At 35.0% G+C, this 16,708-nt stretch overlaps 1 protein-coding gene across 1 annotated transcript; it reads right to left on the reverse strand.

Moving 5' to 3' along the window:
* Positions 1-765: 765 nt before the first annotated feature.
* On the reverse strand, positions 766-1,977 carry LOC127123602 (BAG family molecular chaperone regulator 2). Its single transcript, XM_051053807.1, has 2 exons — positions 1,464-1,977; positions 766-1,282 (listed from the first exon to the last, which is right to left on the reverse strand). Exons 1-2 carry the CDS (start codon positions 1,711-1,713, stop codon positions 1,056-1,058), a joined length of 477 nt encoding a protein of 158 aa, XP_050909764.1. The 5' UTR covers positions 1,714-1,977; the 3' UTR covers positions 766-1,055.
* Positions 1,978-16,708: the final 14,731 nt, after the last annotated feature.

Raw genomic sequence — 16,708 nt, forward strand, 5'->3', positions numbered from 1 at the left:
GGGCCTTTCCATATCATATCATATCATTTCCCAATGAATTCAATTTGTTTCAAGAGGGCGACCTTTATGCAACTAGAAGTGAATAAAAAATAATGCAAACAGAACCCAAACTGACCCTTATGTATGCTCTAGACAAACTTAATCACATTTAAAGTGAATACAAGGGATCTCTAAGAAAATTAACTTTCCTATAATCTAGTTTTCTAGATAGAGTACTCGTTTTGAATTGACCAAATGTTATCACAGCATGACAAGCATTTTTCTCCAACAAACACAACTTCTAAAACAAAAACATTTTCAGAATCATTTTTCTCCAACAGACACAGTTACATACTCACAGCTTATTTATTATGCGGCATACACGTGGCTCGAAAATAGACCCAGGATATAGATAAATAACAAAATAAAGTATTTAGTCAAATCTTTTAAAAATCTAAGTTTAACTTTTTGAAGTAGGACAAACCAAAACAAGCCTAAATATACTAGGTTGTAAATCACTAGAAAATTAGCGTTTAAAAGGAATCTTTAAAAAATGAAAAAAAACAATTTTCAGAACATAAATATCTGTCCCTTTTTTCTGAAATATGGTCCCAACATTAACAAAGCGTCCACCTTAAACTCTTAACTAAGCTTTTAAGCGTCGGTGTGCACGCATGGGATCATATAAAAATACCATTGATCAACAAGAAAACAATCAAGACAAAGAAACAAAACAATACTATAAAACTAGTACAATACAAAAGGAAACAACAAGACAAATATAGATTAGGACACATAACATCAGCTTATACATTTTCAAATCAAACAAGATGAGTACATGATTATGTTCCTCTACACTAAGAAATTAACAAACAAAAAAGAGTGAAGAAAGAGCAACCATCACATCACATTAAACTTAACTTTCACTTTTTCTTTTCTTGTTAGTACTAATTAATTATGAGTTTTAGAAATCATCTTCAGTATATCGCTGAGTTTGAATTCGCTAAAGTCAGAAGATCACGCATTCACACATTTGAATCACCAGTTACCGTTCAATCAAGATTAGATGATATTTATTACACACTAATTGTACAACAAGGATTGTTAATAGATTCTCCTCTTGCCAAACCAAATAGCTTCATTTCCTTAATAGCCGGATCTTCAAGAAGAAGAACCTTATCTTTGTCCCTAACACCAATCATGTGAAGAAATTCATTGTCATCTCTCTCCTTACCTTTGTAGATAAGCCTTTGTTCTTTTGGCTCCAAACTTGTTACCAATGATAAAGCCATCTTCAAATCTCCTAAAATTTATTCACAAAATTTAACCATATACACACTTTAGGGTTATGTTTTGAGTTCTATAATAGTGCACAAAAATAAGATATTTTTTGTCCATGAGTAGAGTGGTTCAAAGTTTATTGTAACCAAAACAAAAGTCATTGAAAATTGAAAGTGTGTAGGGTAGGGTTTCATTAGACTTACCAAAAGTTGAAGTGGCTTCAATGGAAATATCATGCCACTTTGACATTGTTGAAACTCTAATTGTGATCATCTCTTCATCACTTTTATTGCTCTCTCTTTTCTGCACAAGCATGCCACCAGGCCTAAGTTCCCATTTGATTTCACTACACTCCTTTTCAATTTCAATTGTAGATGGTGCTACTACTTTGTTTCCAATATTTCCAAGCTTTGATATGCTTCTACAAAACATCTTTGACTTCAACTTCATCATCTTCTTTTTCTTTTACCCTTTTTTTTCTTTTTAGAAGTTTTTTTTCTTTTTAAAAGAATTGAAAGTGGAAGAACTAGTAAGAGAAGTTTATGTGGTTATATAACACTTGAAAACATAAAAAATGATAAAGTGGAAGACATGAATATAATAGAAGCCGACCTAGTGTTACAAAAAGGTGAGAGTTGTGGGAACAAACATAGCCAATGGAAGGAGATATGGGCATTTGTCTTTTCTCTTGATCTTGGGAAGGGCTATGGCACATGGGGAGTTGGTGTTTAGGTTTAAATAAATTGCTTGATTAGTGGGACAAACATTAATGGAATCAATAGGTTTTTGGTCGGTTTTCTTAATTTTTATAAGTATTTGCTCCTTGTTTATTGATAAGTGACAATTTACTAAATTAAATTTTTGAAAATTGAATGATATTATTAATTTTTAATGTAATATTAACTATTTTTCATTAATATTATCTTAATAATAGTCTATCATGTTTTGTGCCAAAAAAAATACTATTACTCTATCATGTTATGTTTGAAGCGATTTTTTATTTTTTGTTTTAAAATTTTTAGAAACTAAATTTAATTTTAATTTTGAGTTTTAAATTTTTTAAAAATTAAATTAATGTTAAATATTAACATAAAATAAAATTACTATTATTATGTAGTATTTATTTAATAGTAATCTAATAATAATGATTGAGATGGTGGCTGTCGGAAGATTGTAGTTAGAATGATGGTTAATAGCGGATGGTGAGCATATTAGTGATATGAGCGGGCTGATGTGATAACTATATATGGTTGAAGTGATCTTAAAGGTGGTTGATGTGGTGGTTATTGTTAGGTGTATTGTGAAGAATAATAAATCAAGTGTGAGTTGGAGTTTCACGTTGATTATAAATATGAAGATTTTTGAGTATTTATAAGTGAAAAAACCCACACACCTATCATATTAAGGTTTTGGATGAATATATGGTGTCTCTCTCACTTGTATGTTGCTCTTAGCCCAAGTTTATGCTCCTCTTCATGACCTAACATATGGTTTCATCAGTCTTTGATTGTAATTAAGGGATCAACTTGCTTGTATCGAAATGCCCAGGCAGAAGTGTTTCGTTGAAATCAAAATGTTCAGGAATAGGTGTATCGAAATTCATAGGAAGAGGTGTTAACGGTTGTACAAGTGTATGCAGACAAAAGTGTTTTAACTTAAGGGAGATCATTGTTGACTCACACTTGATTGGGGGGTATTAAGAATAATAAGTCAAGTGTGAGTTGGAGTCCCACATTGATTAAAAATATGGAGAATTGAGCATTTATAAGTGGGAGAATCCATACACCCATCGCCTTATAGTTTTGAGTGAATATATGGTGTCTTTCTCACGTATGTGTTGCTCTTAACCCAATGTTAATGCTCCTCCTCATAACCTAACATGTATAAGACCTTATTCATCCTGATAACTAATCTTGAGTTCAAAGAAATAGGTCGAGTTTGACCCTGACCAAAAATAGAAAATACAGACAAAAGACATGATCAATAGAAGGAGGAAAAGGTTTCGGTTATCCATTAAGTTACTCATCTAGGCCAAAAATGACAAATGAACAAGACTAATTTTATATTTTCTTTAATTAAATTTTTAGTCTCTTAAATAAATTATTTGTTTCTTGTTGGTCTCTTAATTAATAAATGTTACTTTTTAGTCTCATAATTATATTGTTGCTAGTTAAGTTGAACCTTTTAATTAGGTTTTTTAAGTGAAGTTTCCCATTGCATTACAAGTGGCAAATGTTATATGACCCAACATTTGGTGACTCAACATAACTCATTTTTGTCACTTCTTTCACCTTTTTCACGAGTGACTATGACAAATTTAACATATAACTACAACTTATTTTAGTGTTCATCTACATAAAATTATATTTTGAAATTAATTAATTGATTCTTGATATGAGATAAAGAAGGTTCAACCGATTCAAATTTGGAACCAAGGAATTAAACCATAGAAGAACAAGAAGAAGAAAATGTGAGGTTATGGTTTTGTTGTCATTTTTCATCTTTGATTTTTTCTGATATTGTAACTAGCATTTGGCTATTGTTTGAAGTAATTGACAGATTGAAAGAGTTGGGATGTACTCAATAGTAAAGACTTTGTGGTTTTATGACACCTTATTGTCACATCTTAAAATTTTCTCCATCTTTTTTTTTCTCCATTTTTTTGCATGGCTTATGGTTTTATTCATTTGCATACGCTTGTCTATTGGATCATGCATTTAGGTCATTCATCGTTATTTGCACGTTGTAACAAGTTCATGCCAAAGGTTCGGTAATAATGAATTTGTTCAGTTTAAGTGGATTCTTCGAGGCAAGTATTATTTCGTAACTATTCGGGTTTATTTATCATATTACTTGTGGTGTGGATCATCTCTTTATTTGAGACTCACAGTTAGTTAGGGGAATGATTGTTACTCAATTCGGAAGATTGCTTGAATTCAAGAAAAGGGCAAAGTTGGAATAAAAAGAAGATTTCATTATTTATCGGAAATTCATGGTACAATGCATATTTCTTGAGATACAAGTCAATGGATGTTCAAAATCAAACCAACCCAATAGAAAACCACAAATTAAAGAAAACCAAATCGAAACCGCAAAAAACGCATTTGGTTCGGATGCGTTTGGGTCATTTTTTAACAAAATCGTACGATTTGGTTTGGTTTGCGGTTTGTATTTTTCAAACCGAACTAAACCAAACCAAACCACATTACGTTACAATCCAAACTTCAATTATTCCACATCCAACCCAAAACTCAAACTTAGTATGCCTTACAATTACAAACTATTTTCTCTTACTCACACTTATGATTTCAATTTCAACCTTCTTAAATCTCTCCTAGTAGTATCGCGTATTCTTCTCATCTTTTTTACCATATATGTTTCACATTTTCTACTCTAATATGTCATATCTTATGTTCTTTCTTTTTTATCTTTTATGTTACTATTTTCTCTTCCAATTACGTTTTTATTGCACCTTTCTTCTCAGTCCCGCATCTCATATGTTCTTTTTTTCATCCTCTCTAATCTTTCATCTCAAATGTTTTTTTATGTTTTATTATAATGTCTTTGATATTATTTTATGCGACTATTTTATATATGTTTTTTATTCCACTTTTGTCTAATCTAATTTTGTGTATATTGAATGAGAAGTTTTTGTCTAAATATGATAAGTTTTGATGTTATTTAGAAATGTATGAATGACTAAACACAAATTTATGTTGTTCTCTATATGTGTATGTATGGCTCAATAAAAATATTATAAAAACCGAACCAACTGAACCAATCCAAATAGTATTGGTTTGGTTTGGTTTTATTTCTAAAAGTCAACCAAACCAAACTGAACCACATGCTTTTTTCTCTTGCGGTTCGGGTGATTTTTATCGTCAAAACCGCACCGTGAACACCCCTAAAAGTCAAAATAAAGGATTACAAGAAAAAAAGGTAAAAATTACATCTTTGGGGTTTTTGGTCAACTGTTGACTTTTGGTCAACTATCGTCCATTGACTCGATTTTGACTCCTGAATTTTCTTAGACCTATTCTACAAGAATTTGATCAAGGGATTCAACATCATTCATCACAAATCAATTGTGTCATGATTACATCAAATGCTAATTTCCAACAAATTATATACTTGTTTTTCAACACTTTCCAACATTATTTCAAGCCCAAAAATTCAGAACTTGATCCATGAGTTTACACCATTCAAAAGTGCTTACTTTCAACACAAAATCATTTCTCGAAAATACTAAAAGTCATGAGTTAAGTCACTCAAAATTCAAGACAAAAGTGGTGAAAAACCAAAAGTAAAAGCATTCAAATTCAAGTTAATTACTAATGACTCTTTGCCTTTCTTCCTAATTTGATACTTTTGCTAAACTCAAACATCATTGATCTCTAACTACCTCACTTCTCACAATATTTCAATTACCCAATTAACCCTTAACTAACATAACTTTCAAACTAACACAAAACATCCAAACAAACACAAATCTCAACTACCATTTTTTTCATTCAATCCTAACCACTCTTAACAATTAATCCTATGGTTGAAATTGATGATCTACAACTAAGGATTAAGTTAACTTCTAACCATTGATAAACTCATTACTTAGATCATAATCCAATGGTGATCACTCACCTACGAAGTCTATATAAACATGTTATTTCTCACATTTTGGGGGATAAACTAACCTAACTTAGAAAGTCCACAATTGACCATTATTTTTCCATCGTTTTTCTTCTCAAACTCTCTCTCAATTTCTTTCTCAATTCATCTTCTCCCTCACTCTCACTAAAGTTCATCTTCATCACCACTTAGAACTTCACATTGAAGTTCTAAAATGGTGAAACTTAGCCACAACCCAACTTCAACAAATCATCATTCAAGAATTCAAGCATTATCATAAAAAAATCATCCATCAATAATTTATATATTATCATCAACAATCATCATTCAAAATTCATCAATTCAAGCATATTCATAAATATTATACATTCAAGATTCATCTTATACATTCATTCATTATCAAAAATAATTATCAAACCTTAGAAGTTAGTTGGATTAAAGGAGCATATTCTTGAAGTATTTCAGGTTTCTTTTCGGCGTTCCTATTTTCAACACTAACCGGAGCAAACCTCCGCTCCGTCGGTAATCTTTTATCTCTTTCACACTCTTGCTATGAATTATTGGATGTTTTTTGGATGATTAATTTTAGCTACTGTTTTAAAATAGCTTATTGGAATAATCACTTATTTTGGCATGGAACACATAAACTTGAAAATAGTTTTTTTTTTTTAATTCTTAACCGTTAATTACATGTGAATATATAATTAGAAGCGATTTTTCGTCACGATTATGAATATATGATTACTTTTCACGAATCATCATAACGACTCTTAAAAATTCTTGGCTCATTTGTAAAATTCGATCACGTATTTGGATTCCTTGCGAAAAACCAAGTTCGGGGATATATAATTTGCATATTGATTATTTGATTTAATAATTTTTAGTAGATCAAATTCATGAATATGTGTAAAATTAATGAATAATGAATGAATAAATATTCAGAACTCACAGTCTTGCGCCATGTGTCACTGACCATTTGTCCCTTTTTCTCCCTTTTTCTCTGTGCATGTGGTGCTTTCTGGCTAGTCCAACCAGGCGAATAGGACGAAACAGGAAAGAGGACAAAACAAGATTATCATGTATATGAAAGTGCAACGTGCTACCATGTTCCAGCCATCAGATCCACATGCGCATGATCCAACGATCCAGATTATACCCCGCGTTAACTTGGTTTTTGTTGTTAGAGCATTGACCGCGTTTTTGGACGGACAACAGGCCTTTGTTTTGTTGTGTCGTATTGAGCCATTATTTTGCTTACAACGCCCTTAAATAAACATGCATCCCCATTTCCAAAAACAATAAAAACAATATAATGGACTTTTCAATCTTTATGGGCATGCACCCTGTAAGACCCCAATTTTGACCCTAAGATCCCTCATGCTATCTCATCATATGCATTGACTTTGGGATCACACATTGACATCCTCTTTATCCCTCACTCGTTGGGTTTGCATTGGGAGAGATCACCAAGCACATTTGATTGTATCATACTTTGTTTTTCATCATTTACTAATCAAAATACCAAAATTATGTTTATGTATAGCTTTGTTCTTTTGTAGGTAGCGTGTATGCTCACCAATGCCTCATTGTGACCCTAAGATCTCTCATGGCATCATGTTATTGCACAAGTGCATTGCCTCAAGGATCATAGCATGTTTGGCTCCTTAACCCTAGGGTTGGGACTTGTTTGAGTGTTTTGAGACCACCAAGCATGCTTGTATTGTATATTATTGCTTTTCTTATTTGATTACTAACCAAAAGCACAAAAATATGTCACTAACTCTTTTTGTTTTGAAGCTCAAGTGATCATGTGCTCTACAATGCTCCTAGGAGGCTCCTAAGCCCAATGAAGTGGCTAGATGAAGAAGAAAAAAAGCATGACAATGGTCCACAAAGTTCCTAATCATCATATATGTCTCCCAAGTATCTCAATTTTCCAATTTGATCAAGATAACCCAAGGGGCTTGAAGATTGGTTCCCAAGGAAACCCTAATTTCACTATGCTTTGACTATGCCAAGCCCATGAAGCAATCTCAACCTCTGATCAAATTTAATCAAGGTAAGTTCTTTCACTTATCATTTTATGCATATATAATCCTATTTTAGGACCCTCAATCATTTATTCATCAAGATTGGAAGTTTGGCCTTGAAAAGTTGACCAGTCAAGTCATCTGACTAAACTGAAGATCACTGAGATATAACTTTTGATGTGTTTGTAAAATGAATATGATCCCAAGATAAAAATTATTCTTAAGAACCATATGAACAACTTTAATGTTCATAAAAAATCCATTTGAAACTTGGAAGGTCATCATTCATTTCAAAACATTATAGGTCATTTTGACTGAAACCCTAATTTTGGGTCAACTTACCAAGGGCATAACTTCCTTAATTTTTATGATTTTGAGGTCATACCAAATTAATTGGAAATGTTGAGATGTGTAATTCAAATGTTATGTTGGACAAAATTTCATAATACTAAAATAAATACATGTGATAATACAAAACACTATAGGTCATCTTGGACCTAATTCATTGAATTTGAAAAAGTACCCAACTTCAAGTGTCCATAACTTTGTCATAGAAAATCCAAATGATGCAAACTTTGAGTCTATATTTATCACCTTTAAAATATATACAACTTTGATGTTTGAGATTGTTTCATTTTAAGCTTGCATCATGGAAACAGAGGGGTTTGATTATGCTTGCTTTTGGTGAAATGTTTCAAAGTGATTTGAACATGTTTTGTACTTGAATTTTCCCAGCCAGTTTTCATCAATTTGCAAATGACAAATGATTTTTTTCCGAACATGAATTTTGTTCCTTATTTCAAGGGCTTTCCAACCATTACTCACAATACTCATTTGGATCTACCATTTGGGAGTTTAGAATTCATTTCCATTTATGTGCATTTTGGTATTTCATGATGAATATTGGTATGCAAGCACATTTCATCCAATGTACACGTCCAATTGCTTTTTACATGAACTCAACAAGGTGTTTCAGCTATCATTGGCCCTTCCACACGCCTGTACAGGCTCATGCAATGCAAATTCAAATTGCCCTACACATGAAAGAAGCGTGGGATTCAGCCACATTCAGTTATAAATAGAGGCACCATGAGCTTCATTCATCAACCTTTTGGAGATCTCAATTGCTGTAGAAGTGAAACCACACCCTCACCAAAGGAATCATTCAAATTTTTTTCACACTTTTGAGCTTGAAATTCAGTATCATTAGCTGGGTTTGAAAGCCTGATTCCTTAGCCAATCACTTCCATTACACTCAAGGATCAAAGAGGAGCAAGGATCTTGAAGGATTCGTGGCCAGAAGTTCATCCATATGAAGGTATCATTCAAACTTTTTGGATCTAGAACTCTTAATTCAATGTAGCATTCTTGTGTTTCTGTGGTTTTCCGAAGTCCTCACACTTGATGCAAGCCATTGGTGCTTTCAATTCTTCATTTAATGAACTTTCAGTTTGAACACCATGATCTTCTCCTTCACATTTCTCTCAATATAGGAAGAGTGAGGAAGATCCATTGGTACAATGATGATCTCCATCACACGAGCTTCATTTCCATGGCCTTGTTTTTAATTTTCATTAAAATTTTATTTCCTGCAACTAGTGGCTAGAATTTGTTGTCTGGCCGGAGAAGATGGTGGTTTTCACCACCACCACCACGTGTGCACACTTGGACCATTGGATCACCCTGCCACGATCTAATCTCACACGCTCATTTTAAATACTTCACTTAATACCTTGTGTAGCGTGTTTGACTCAAGCCCAGCGTGTGCCCTAAGATCTGAACCATCCATAAGCGCCACGTCAATTAATGAATGCATCATGTGGCTGCGCTTTTTTTCATTTATTCCGTTTTCTTTTTATTTTCACTTAATTCATTTGATTTTCAAAAATTCATTAAAAATTCATTTGAAGTCATACAAATATGAGACCAATTCCAAAAAAATTCTTGAAAAATCTAGTTTCATATTATGATTTTTAATTATTTTTTTGACTTCATTTGATATTTTTCATGGATTATTTGATTTTTAATGGTTTTAATTCATTTTAAAATACTTTCTGACTTTTAAAAAATATCCAAAAATATTTTCATAGCATCTATGGATCATGACAAGTCGATGAAAAATAGTCTCAACAATTTCTTGATTGTTTTGAGATTATTTGGGAATTTAATTCATATTATGCTATTTTTTATTGTTTTTAGTTGTTTTTAATTGCTTTTTGATTTCAAAAATTTGTGAGAAAATTAGTCAAAGTTTGTTTGACTATGTTGAACGTATGAGAATTTAATTGGACTCATTGAAGTTGTTTTGAATTGAATTTGAGGTTTGACCTTATTTGTTTATTTTCATTTGCATTTTATTTTAATTCAAAAAATACCAAAAAAATACCATTGACTCTTTGACTTTGTTATCTTCATTTCTCTTCTGTCGGGTGTTGATTGATTTTGATTTGATTCACATTTGATCAATTGGATTTGGTTGTGGTCTTCTTTTCCCCTCCCTTTCATCTTCATCCCTTTCTTTCCATCAATGGCCAATGAGTTAAAGTCTTGAAGTTGGTCTTGACAAATGAGAAGTTTAACCTTCTTTGATCCAAACCAAACTCAACTTGATCCATGATCAAGTGAGTTGTTTTGTGTCCAAGATAGGTTGCTTCTTGGTCAAGCAAATAACTAAAAGTCAATACAAGGGTCTTCCCTTTTTGTTTCGCATGGCAAGTTTATGGAGCTTGGCTTACTAGTCATGATCTCTAACTTGTGTTCTTTGCCTATATTCTTATTGACCGACCTCAGATAGGTGTGACTACTACATTAGTCCACTCACGATTGCTTAATATAGCGCTACATTGTCTTATGACAAGCTAACATAACCTTACTAACTACTAACTTTAATTTGAGATTTTAATTTCTTGCCATTTACTTTTAATTCCATTTATTTCTTGCTCATTATTCATATTGCTTTTCATTTTGCTCACTTGAGAACATATTTTATGTTTATCCCATTTTTCTTTTGCTCATTTGAGCCCATTATTGAATATAAATATATTGCTATCTTGTTTTGTTTGTGTTTGTTTTGATGTGAACCAAATGCAAAAAAGGAGAAAGGACTTAAAATTAGGATTTACCTATGCTTAAAGGAGTTCAAGAGCAACTAGGCCTCATGCCTTTAGAATGCAAAATTTTTTGAAGAGCAACTAGGCCACATACCTTTAGAATGCTAAAATTCAAAGTTGATCTTAAAGGACTACTCCTCCAAAATTATTCTTTGTCCATTCCCTTTATTGTGTTATGAACTTTTTGATGTGTGCTTTTGTGTGATAGGGATCTCACCTCAAGATTGTGAAAAGAGGACCATTATAATGAGTAGCCAAGTTCAGAGCCCATCCAAATGGAGATCCTAGGAGCTTGAATTCAATTGTTTGATTGCTTGTTTGTGTGCTAAGTCCAAAGGAAATGAGCATCTTGAGTCATCTCTATGACTTCAAGAAAAGGAACTCCAAGGGTTTATCTTTCCCCTCTTATCTTTGTATGCTTTTTAGGAATAGCCCTTCTCTTCTTCTCCCCACTCTAACCAAGCCAAGAATCATTTTCAAAACTTTGACTTTATTTCAAATTATAAACCTAGGCCTTAAGCCTTTGACTTTTTTCCAAATCATTTTCATCAATACTCATTGTGAATAAACTTTAATCCAACTTTGACCTCATTTTGTAAATAAACCTAACTTGTAAATCTAACTCACTTCAAGTTGTTTTTGTGGTTCCCATGGCCACTTGTTAAAACCTCTCAAAAACATTAGTTATATGTTTGAGTTATCATAGTGGTTGATGTAAATCTCACTTCATCCTTAGTGTTGGATTATAAGTCTTCCATGCTTATTATAGGGTTAACCCCTCACTAGCATGTTGAAGCCTTCCTCACATGGTGGATTGTTGGTTTAGGTTATTTTTCTCCCTTTGATAACAAAAGACCTTAGGGATTTTGATCAAATTAATTCACGAATCTTTGAGATTTTTACCCCGAACTACGAGGTTTTGATCCTCCTTTGTGATGGTACGTAGGCAGTGGGTTCATCCATTCAAACAACAACGTTTGTAAATATAATCTATTCTTTTCTCATCCCCCCAATCTTTTATACAAATCTTTTCACAAATACCAACCTACAACACATATTTGCAAAAAGGGTTCCCTTAGAGTACTAAGGATGTTTTGGGTGCGTAAAACCTTCCCATTTCATAACCAACCCCCTTACATAAATCTCTGACTTTTTTATTAGTTTTTGATTTGAAAAACTTCTTACTTAGCTTTTGTTCGCTTTTTAGCCTTTCCTTTGGACAAATAAAAGTGCGGTGGCGACTCGAATTGTATGTTGACTTTTGGTTTAGTCCATAAACCTAAAAGTAACAAAAACCCCGCTACAGAAAAGTGGCGACTTTGTTGGGGACACCTCTCTCTAGTGGGTTTAGCCTACTTTTTGCTTGTATGTGTTGTATGTCTATATTTATTTATGGCATATTTTTGTGCAAATTTGGGATGAATGTATTGTTTGTAATGTATGAATTGCTTGATATATTAATTGCTTGATATATTAATTGCTTGTATGCTTGGTGGTTTCTTGTGAGATGAGTTATATACCCAAACTCGAGTGCACTTATGATAGGAGGATGGCATAGTTTTATTGACTTGTGTGGAGTTATTCCTTAACAAGTTGGCTTGCAAGTTCATTCACTTGGTGGAGGTTTTATTGGGATCACTAATGTCACACGAGTAGTCGTGGTTAGGCATTACTCTTTCCAATATGAACCCTAAAAGCCAAGGACCTTAGATACCTAGCCCATCTTGGCCTATTTTAGGACGTAGTGCAAAGGTCGTTCAAGTGTAAGACTTGAGGCGATTGTTATGCGATACTACACTCATAAGAGTCTCTCTTGAGAATATTTTTGGAGGACGAGTAGTCGTTTTATCCGATAATATCCGGAAGATGAGATGATGACTATAGGAACCTTTTTAGAACATGATTGTCATGTTGAACCATAGTACATTCATGTTGGGTGGTTCTTAACCCAAACTCCATGCTCGTGACTTGCAACAAACCCGTGATTCGTGGTCGATCTGTTCTCGTATATCCTCAATATCAATGGAACTTGGGTGTTGATAAGGTGTAAACCATAATCCACCAAAATGTATGATTGATATTGACGATGACTTGAGCCATCCCGTGACCTTTGTGTGGTGTGACTTGCTTGATCCTTGAGTGTGTTTGTTGCATCCATGCATTCATGCATTCATCCGCATTCATGTCATCAACAATAAAGATTTTTTACAAGGAACTTAAGAGGTCTATTTGCAAATTTTCAGACATGGATAAGCAAAGGAGGAATACGAAGAAGTACAGTTTCAGACAACCCGACTTGAAAGAGTTAAGGAGTTTGGCATCTTATGTATTAGAGCCTTTGGAGTTCAAAGCTCGCCATGGGATGCTTCTGTCTATTCTTTCTACTAAGGTGGATGAGGGTCTGATGAGTGTGTTGGTGCAGTTCTACGATCCTCTGTATCGGTGCTTCACTTTTCCGGATTTCCAGCTTTTGCCTACCTTAGAGGAGTATGCTTATCATGTGGGTATACCTATTCTAGACCGGTTGTCGTTCAGTGGTTTGGAGAAGATTCTGTCTTCTCAAGAGATTGCTGATATGCTTCATGTGGAAGTATCCGACATTGTTGCCAATATGACTACCAAGGGTGGAATTCAAGGTCTCCCATCTCATTTTCTGATTGCCAAAGCCACTTTGTTTGGGAAGGCCCTGAGTAAGGAAGCTTTTGAATCCATATTTGTACTCCTCATTTATAGGCTAGTGTTATTTCCCAACATCGACAACTTTGTGGACGTGAATGCTATGAGGATTTTCTCTTCTCTTAATCCCGTTCCGACTCTGTTGGGTGACACTTATTTCTCTTTGCATATGAGGAATGCGAAGGGTGGAGGTTCCATCGTATGTTGTCTGCCTCTGTTGTACAAGTGGTTTATTTCGCACTTGCCTCAGACGCTTGCCTTCAAGGAGAACAAGGGATGTCTACGGTGGTCCACGAGACTTATGTCTCTCACTAATGATGATATCTCTTGGTATAATCGTGTTTATGATGGCGTTCAGATTATTGACTCTTGTGGTGAGTTCTCCAATGTACCTCTTCTTGGTACATGTGGTGGAATTAACTACAACCCTGCTTTGGCTCGTCGTCAACTTGGGTTCCCGTTAAAGGAAAAACCTAACAACATCTCGTTGGAAGGCTTATTCTTTAAAGAGGGTAAAGATCCCTAAAACTTGAAGGATAGGATGGTCCGCGCCTGGCGTAAGGTTCATAGGAAAGGGAGAAATGAGCTTGGTCCGAAGAATTGTGTTGCTTTGGAACCGTACACCTCTTGGGTGAGGAAGAGAGATCTTGAGTACCGCATGCCATACGAGTATCCGAGACCTACCCCTATAATTATGGTTGGGCCTTCAACCCTCCCTAATCAAGGAGTAGAGGAGTTGAGAGACAAAGACCGTTCGCGTGCTTGGTGTCATACGGTGAACTGGACCTTATTGGATTTGTAATCGCAATGTCGCGGTTAGCAAGAGTCGCCACCGACTTTTCTTTTATCCCATAAGGAAAGGTGGAAAAGAACAGGAAAGACCTTAATTTTAAATTCTTAGGTTCGGGAAGTACTTTATACAAAGGGAAGGTATTAGCACCCTTTGTATCCATGGTTATCCATGGGCTCTTAATTGCTCAATCATTTATGTTTTTTTTTTGAAAAAGGTGGTTGAGAAATGTGTGAAAAATGTTTTGAAAACGAGAATTTAACTTTGTAATGATCCTTGCATGAATGTATACAAAGTGGTTATCTCGTTTAGTTTTTGAAAGTTGTTTGAAAAAATATAACTCGGCAATGATCCTAGTACGGATGTATGCTAAGTGGTGATTTTCCAAAAGGATGTTTGAAAGGTGTGAGGTGTGAAAAGTATTTTTTAGGTTATGAATGAGCAATTAAGGGTATACCTGTCCGAGGTCTTTACTGTCATTTTCTATCCTTGTGAGGGTAAAACTGTCCTTACTATTGAGAAGCAAGTAGTTTATCCTTGGGATGTTAAAGGGCCATCGTAGGGTCGTCGATCGGTCATTGAAGGCAACAGTTGTGAAGATACCTTAGCATTCGAAGGGACTATCATCATTTAACCGTAGGCTATACCGAAGGGTCATCGAGGGACAAAAATGATATTTTCGAAGGCAACGTCCGAGGGACTATGATGATTTTACCGAAGGGTCTTTGCTAAGGATATCCCCATATTCGCAGGACATGACCGTAATATCGAAATTGTGGGGTAATAAAGAGAGGTCCGATATCATTTATTTAAAGTCCATGTTTTAAGTTCATTAGGTAATTATGGTGATACCGCATTAAATCGATACATTAAAATCAACACATTAAGGATCACTACATTAAAATTAATTGGGCCATCAATATGAATCTTCACATTAAAGTGAAATAATTTAGAATCCATCTCCATGAAGGCTTTCCATGCATAAAGCGGAGTACCTAGCCAACTATTTCTTCGGAAGAAGGCTAGCCTTTACACCATGAACACACGGATTAAAGCATCGAGGTAAAATACAATTGGAAATTGCACCATAAGATAAATATAACAGCCAGGAATTTAAGCCAAATAATGCAGAATCATCATTAGGTAAACATAAAATGGGCAACAAAGAGACAAAGCAGCCCCTGTCCCGTTCGCCTCTGCTTCGCCTAGCGAAGGCTCAGCGAAGGCTCGCCGCAGGCTCGCCTAGCGATGAGCTGGCGAGCGGCTACGGGTTTGAAATGTGAGAACATTATGACCTCAACCTGCAGCATGGCTTATGGCATCCAACACATAATTATATGGTTCAGTTTCACAATATTCAAGCACATTTAAATTCTCATGCAAAACTTCAAAATGTTTATGAATTCAATTATAATATCCTCCACAAATTAAGAACATGAAGTGGTACCATATGCCAAGTGAGAGTACAAAACGATATCACATGCAAATTAAGACACTAAAGTGGTACCACATGCAAAATAAGGACACAAAGTGATAATCATATGCCAATTAAGAAACTAAAGCGATAATAGTGAGGCAAACCTGTTTGCAAATCAAGTTGCAACCTTGAATCGGCGTGCCGGCCTAAGTTGGGCGACGGTGGCTTCGGAGCGGGTAAGCGGCCTTCAGGGTTTCCGCCTTCTGAATTCTTTGGACCAACAGGGTTTCGGTGCTAGGGTTTCCTCTGGATCTCTGTGTGAGTGTCTCCGGGTGAGTGAGTCCGTCTCTGTGTGTCTCTTTCGTGGCAGAGGAGCAGGTATTTATAATAGTGGTAGTAGTGACCTAATGGGCTTAAAGTGAGGTCCAAAAATCTCAAACTTTCGCAAGCTTCGCTAGGCGAAGGAATTGCTCGCCTAGCGAGCAAACTAGGTCTGGGCTTTTTCCTGGATCCAACGCTTCGCTGGGCGAGTGGCATGATGCAATGTTCGCTAGGCGAAGGAACTGCTCGCCTAGCGAGCCAGCTGTTTTGGGCCGCCTGTGGATTGGGCCTGTTGTGAGTGGGCTCTTGTCCATTTGATGTCAGTGCCTTGCAGAATAAGTCAGAGGGTCTTGGAAAATGTTCGGTAGTGCCAACGGGCAAATTTTGGGGTATGACAGCTGCCCCTGTTCAATATTCTCGAACCGAGAGAGTAGAATGGCATGTGCCGTTCGTGGTCTGGAGGTGAAAGATTATTGAA

The sequence above is a fragment of the Lathyrus oleraceus genome, chromosome 1, assembly GCF_024323335.1.
Source record: "Lathyrus oleraceus cultivar Zhongwan6 chromosome 1, CAAS_Psat_ZW6_1.0, whole genome shotgun sequence".
Taxonomy (NCBI): domain Eukaryota; kingdom Viridiplantae; phylum Streptophyta; class Magnoliopsida; order Fabales; family Fabaceae; genus Lathyrus; species Lathyrus oleraceus.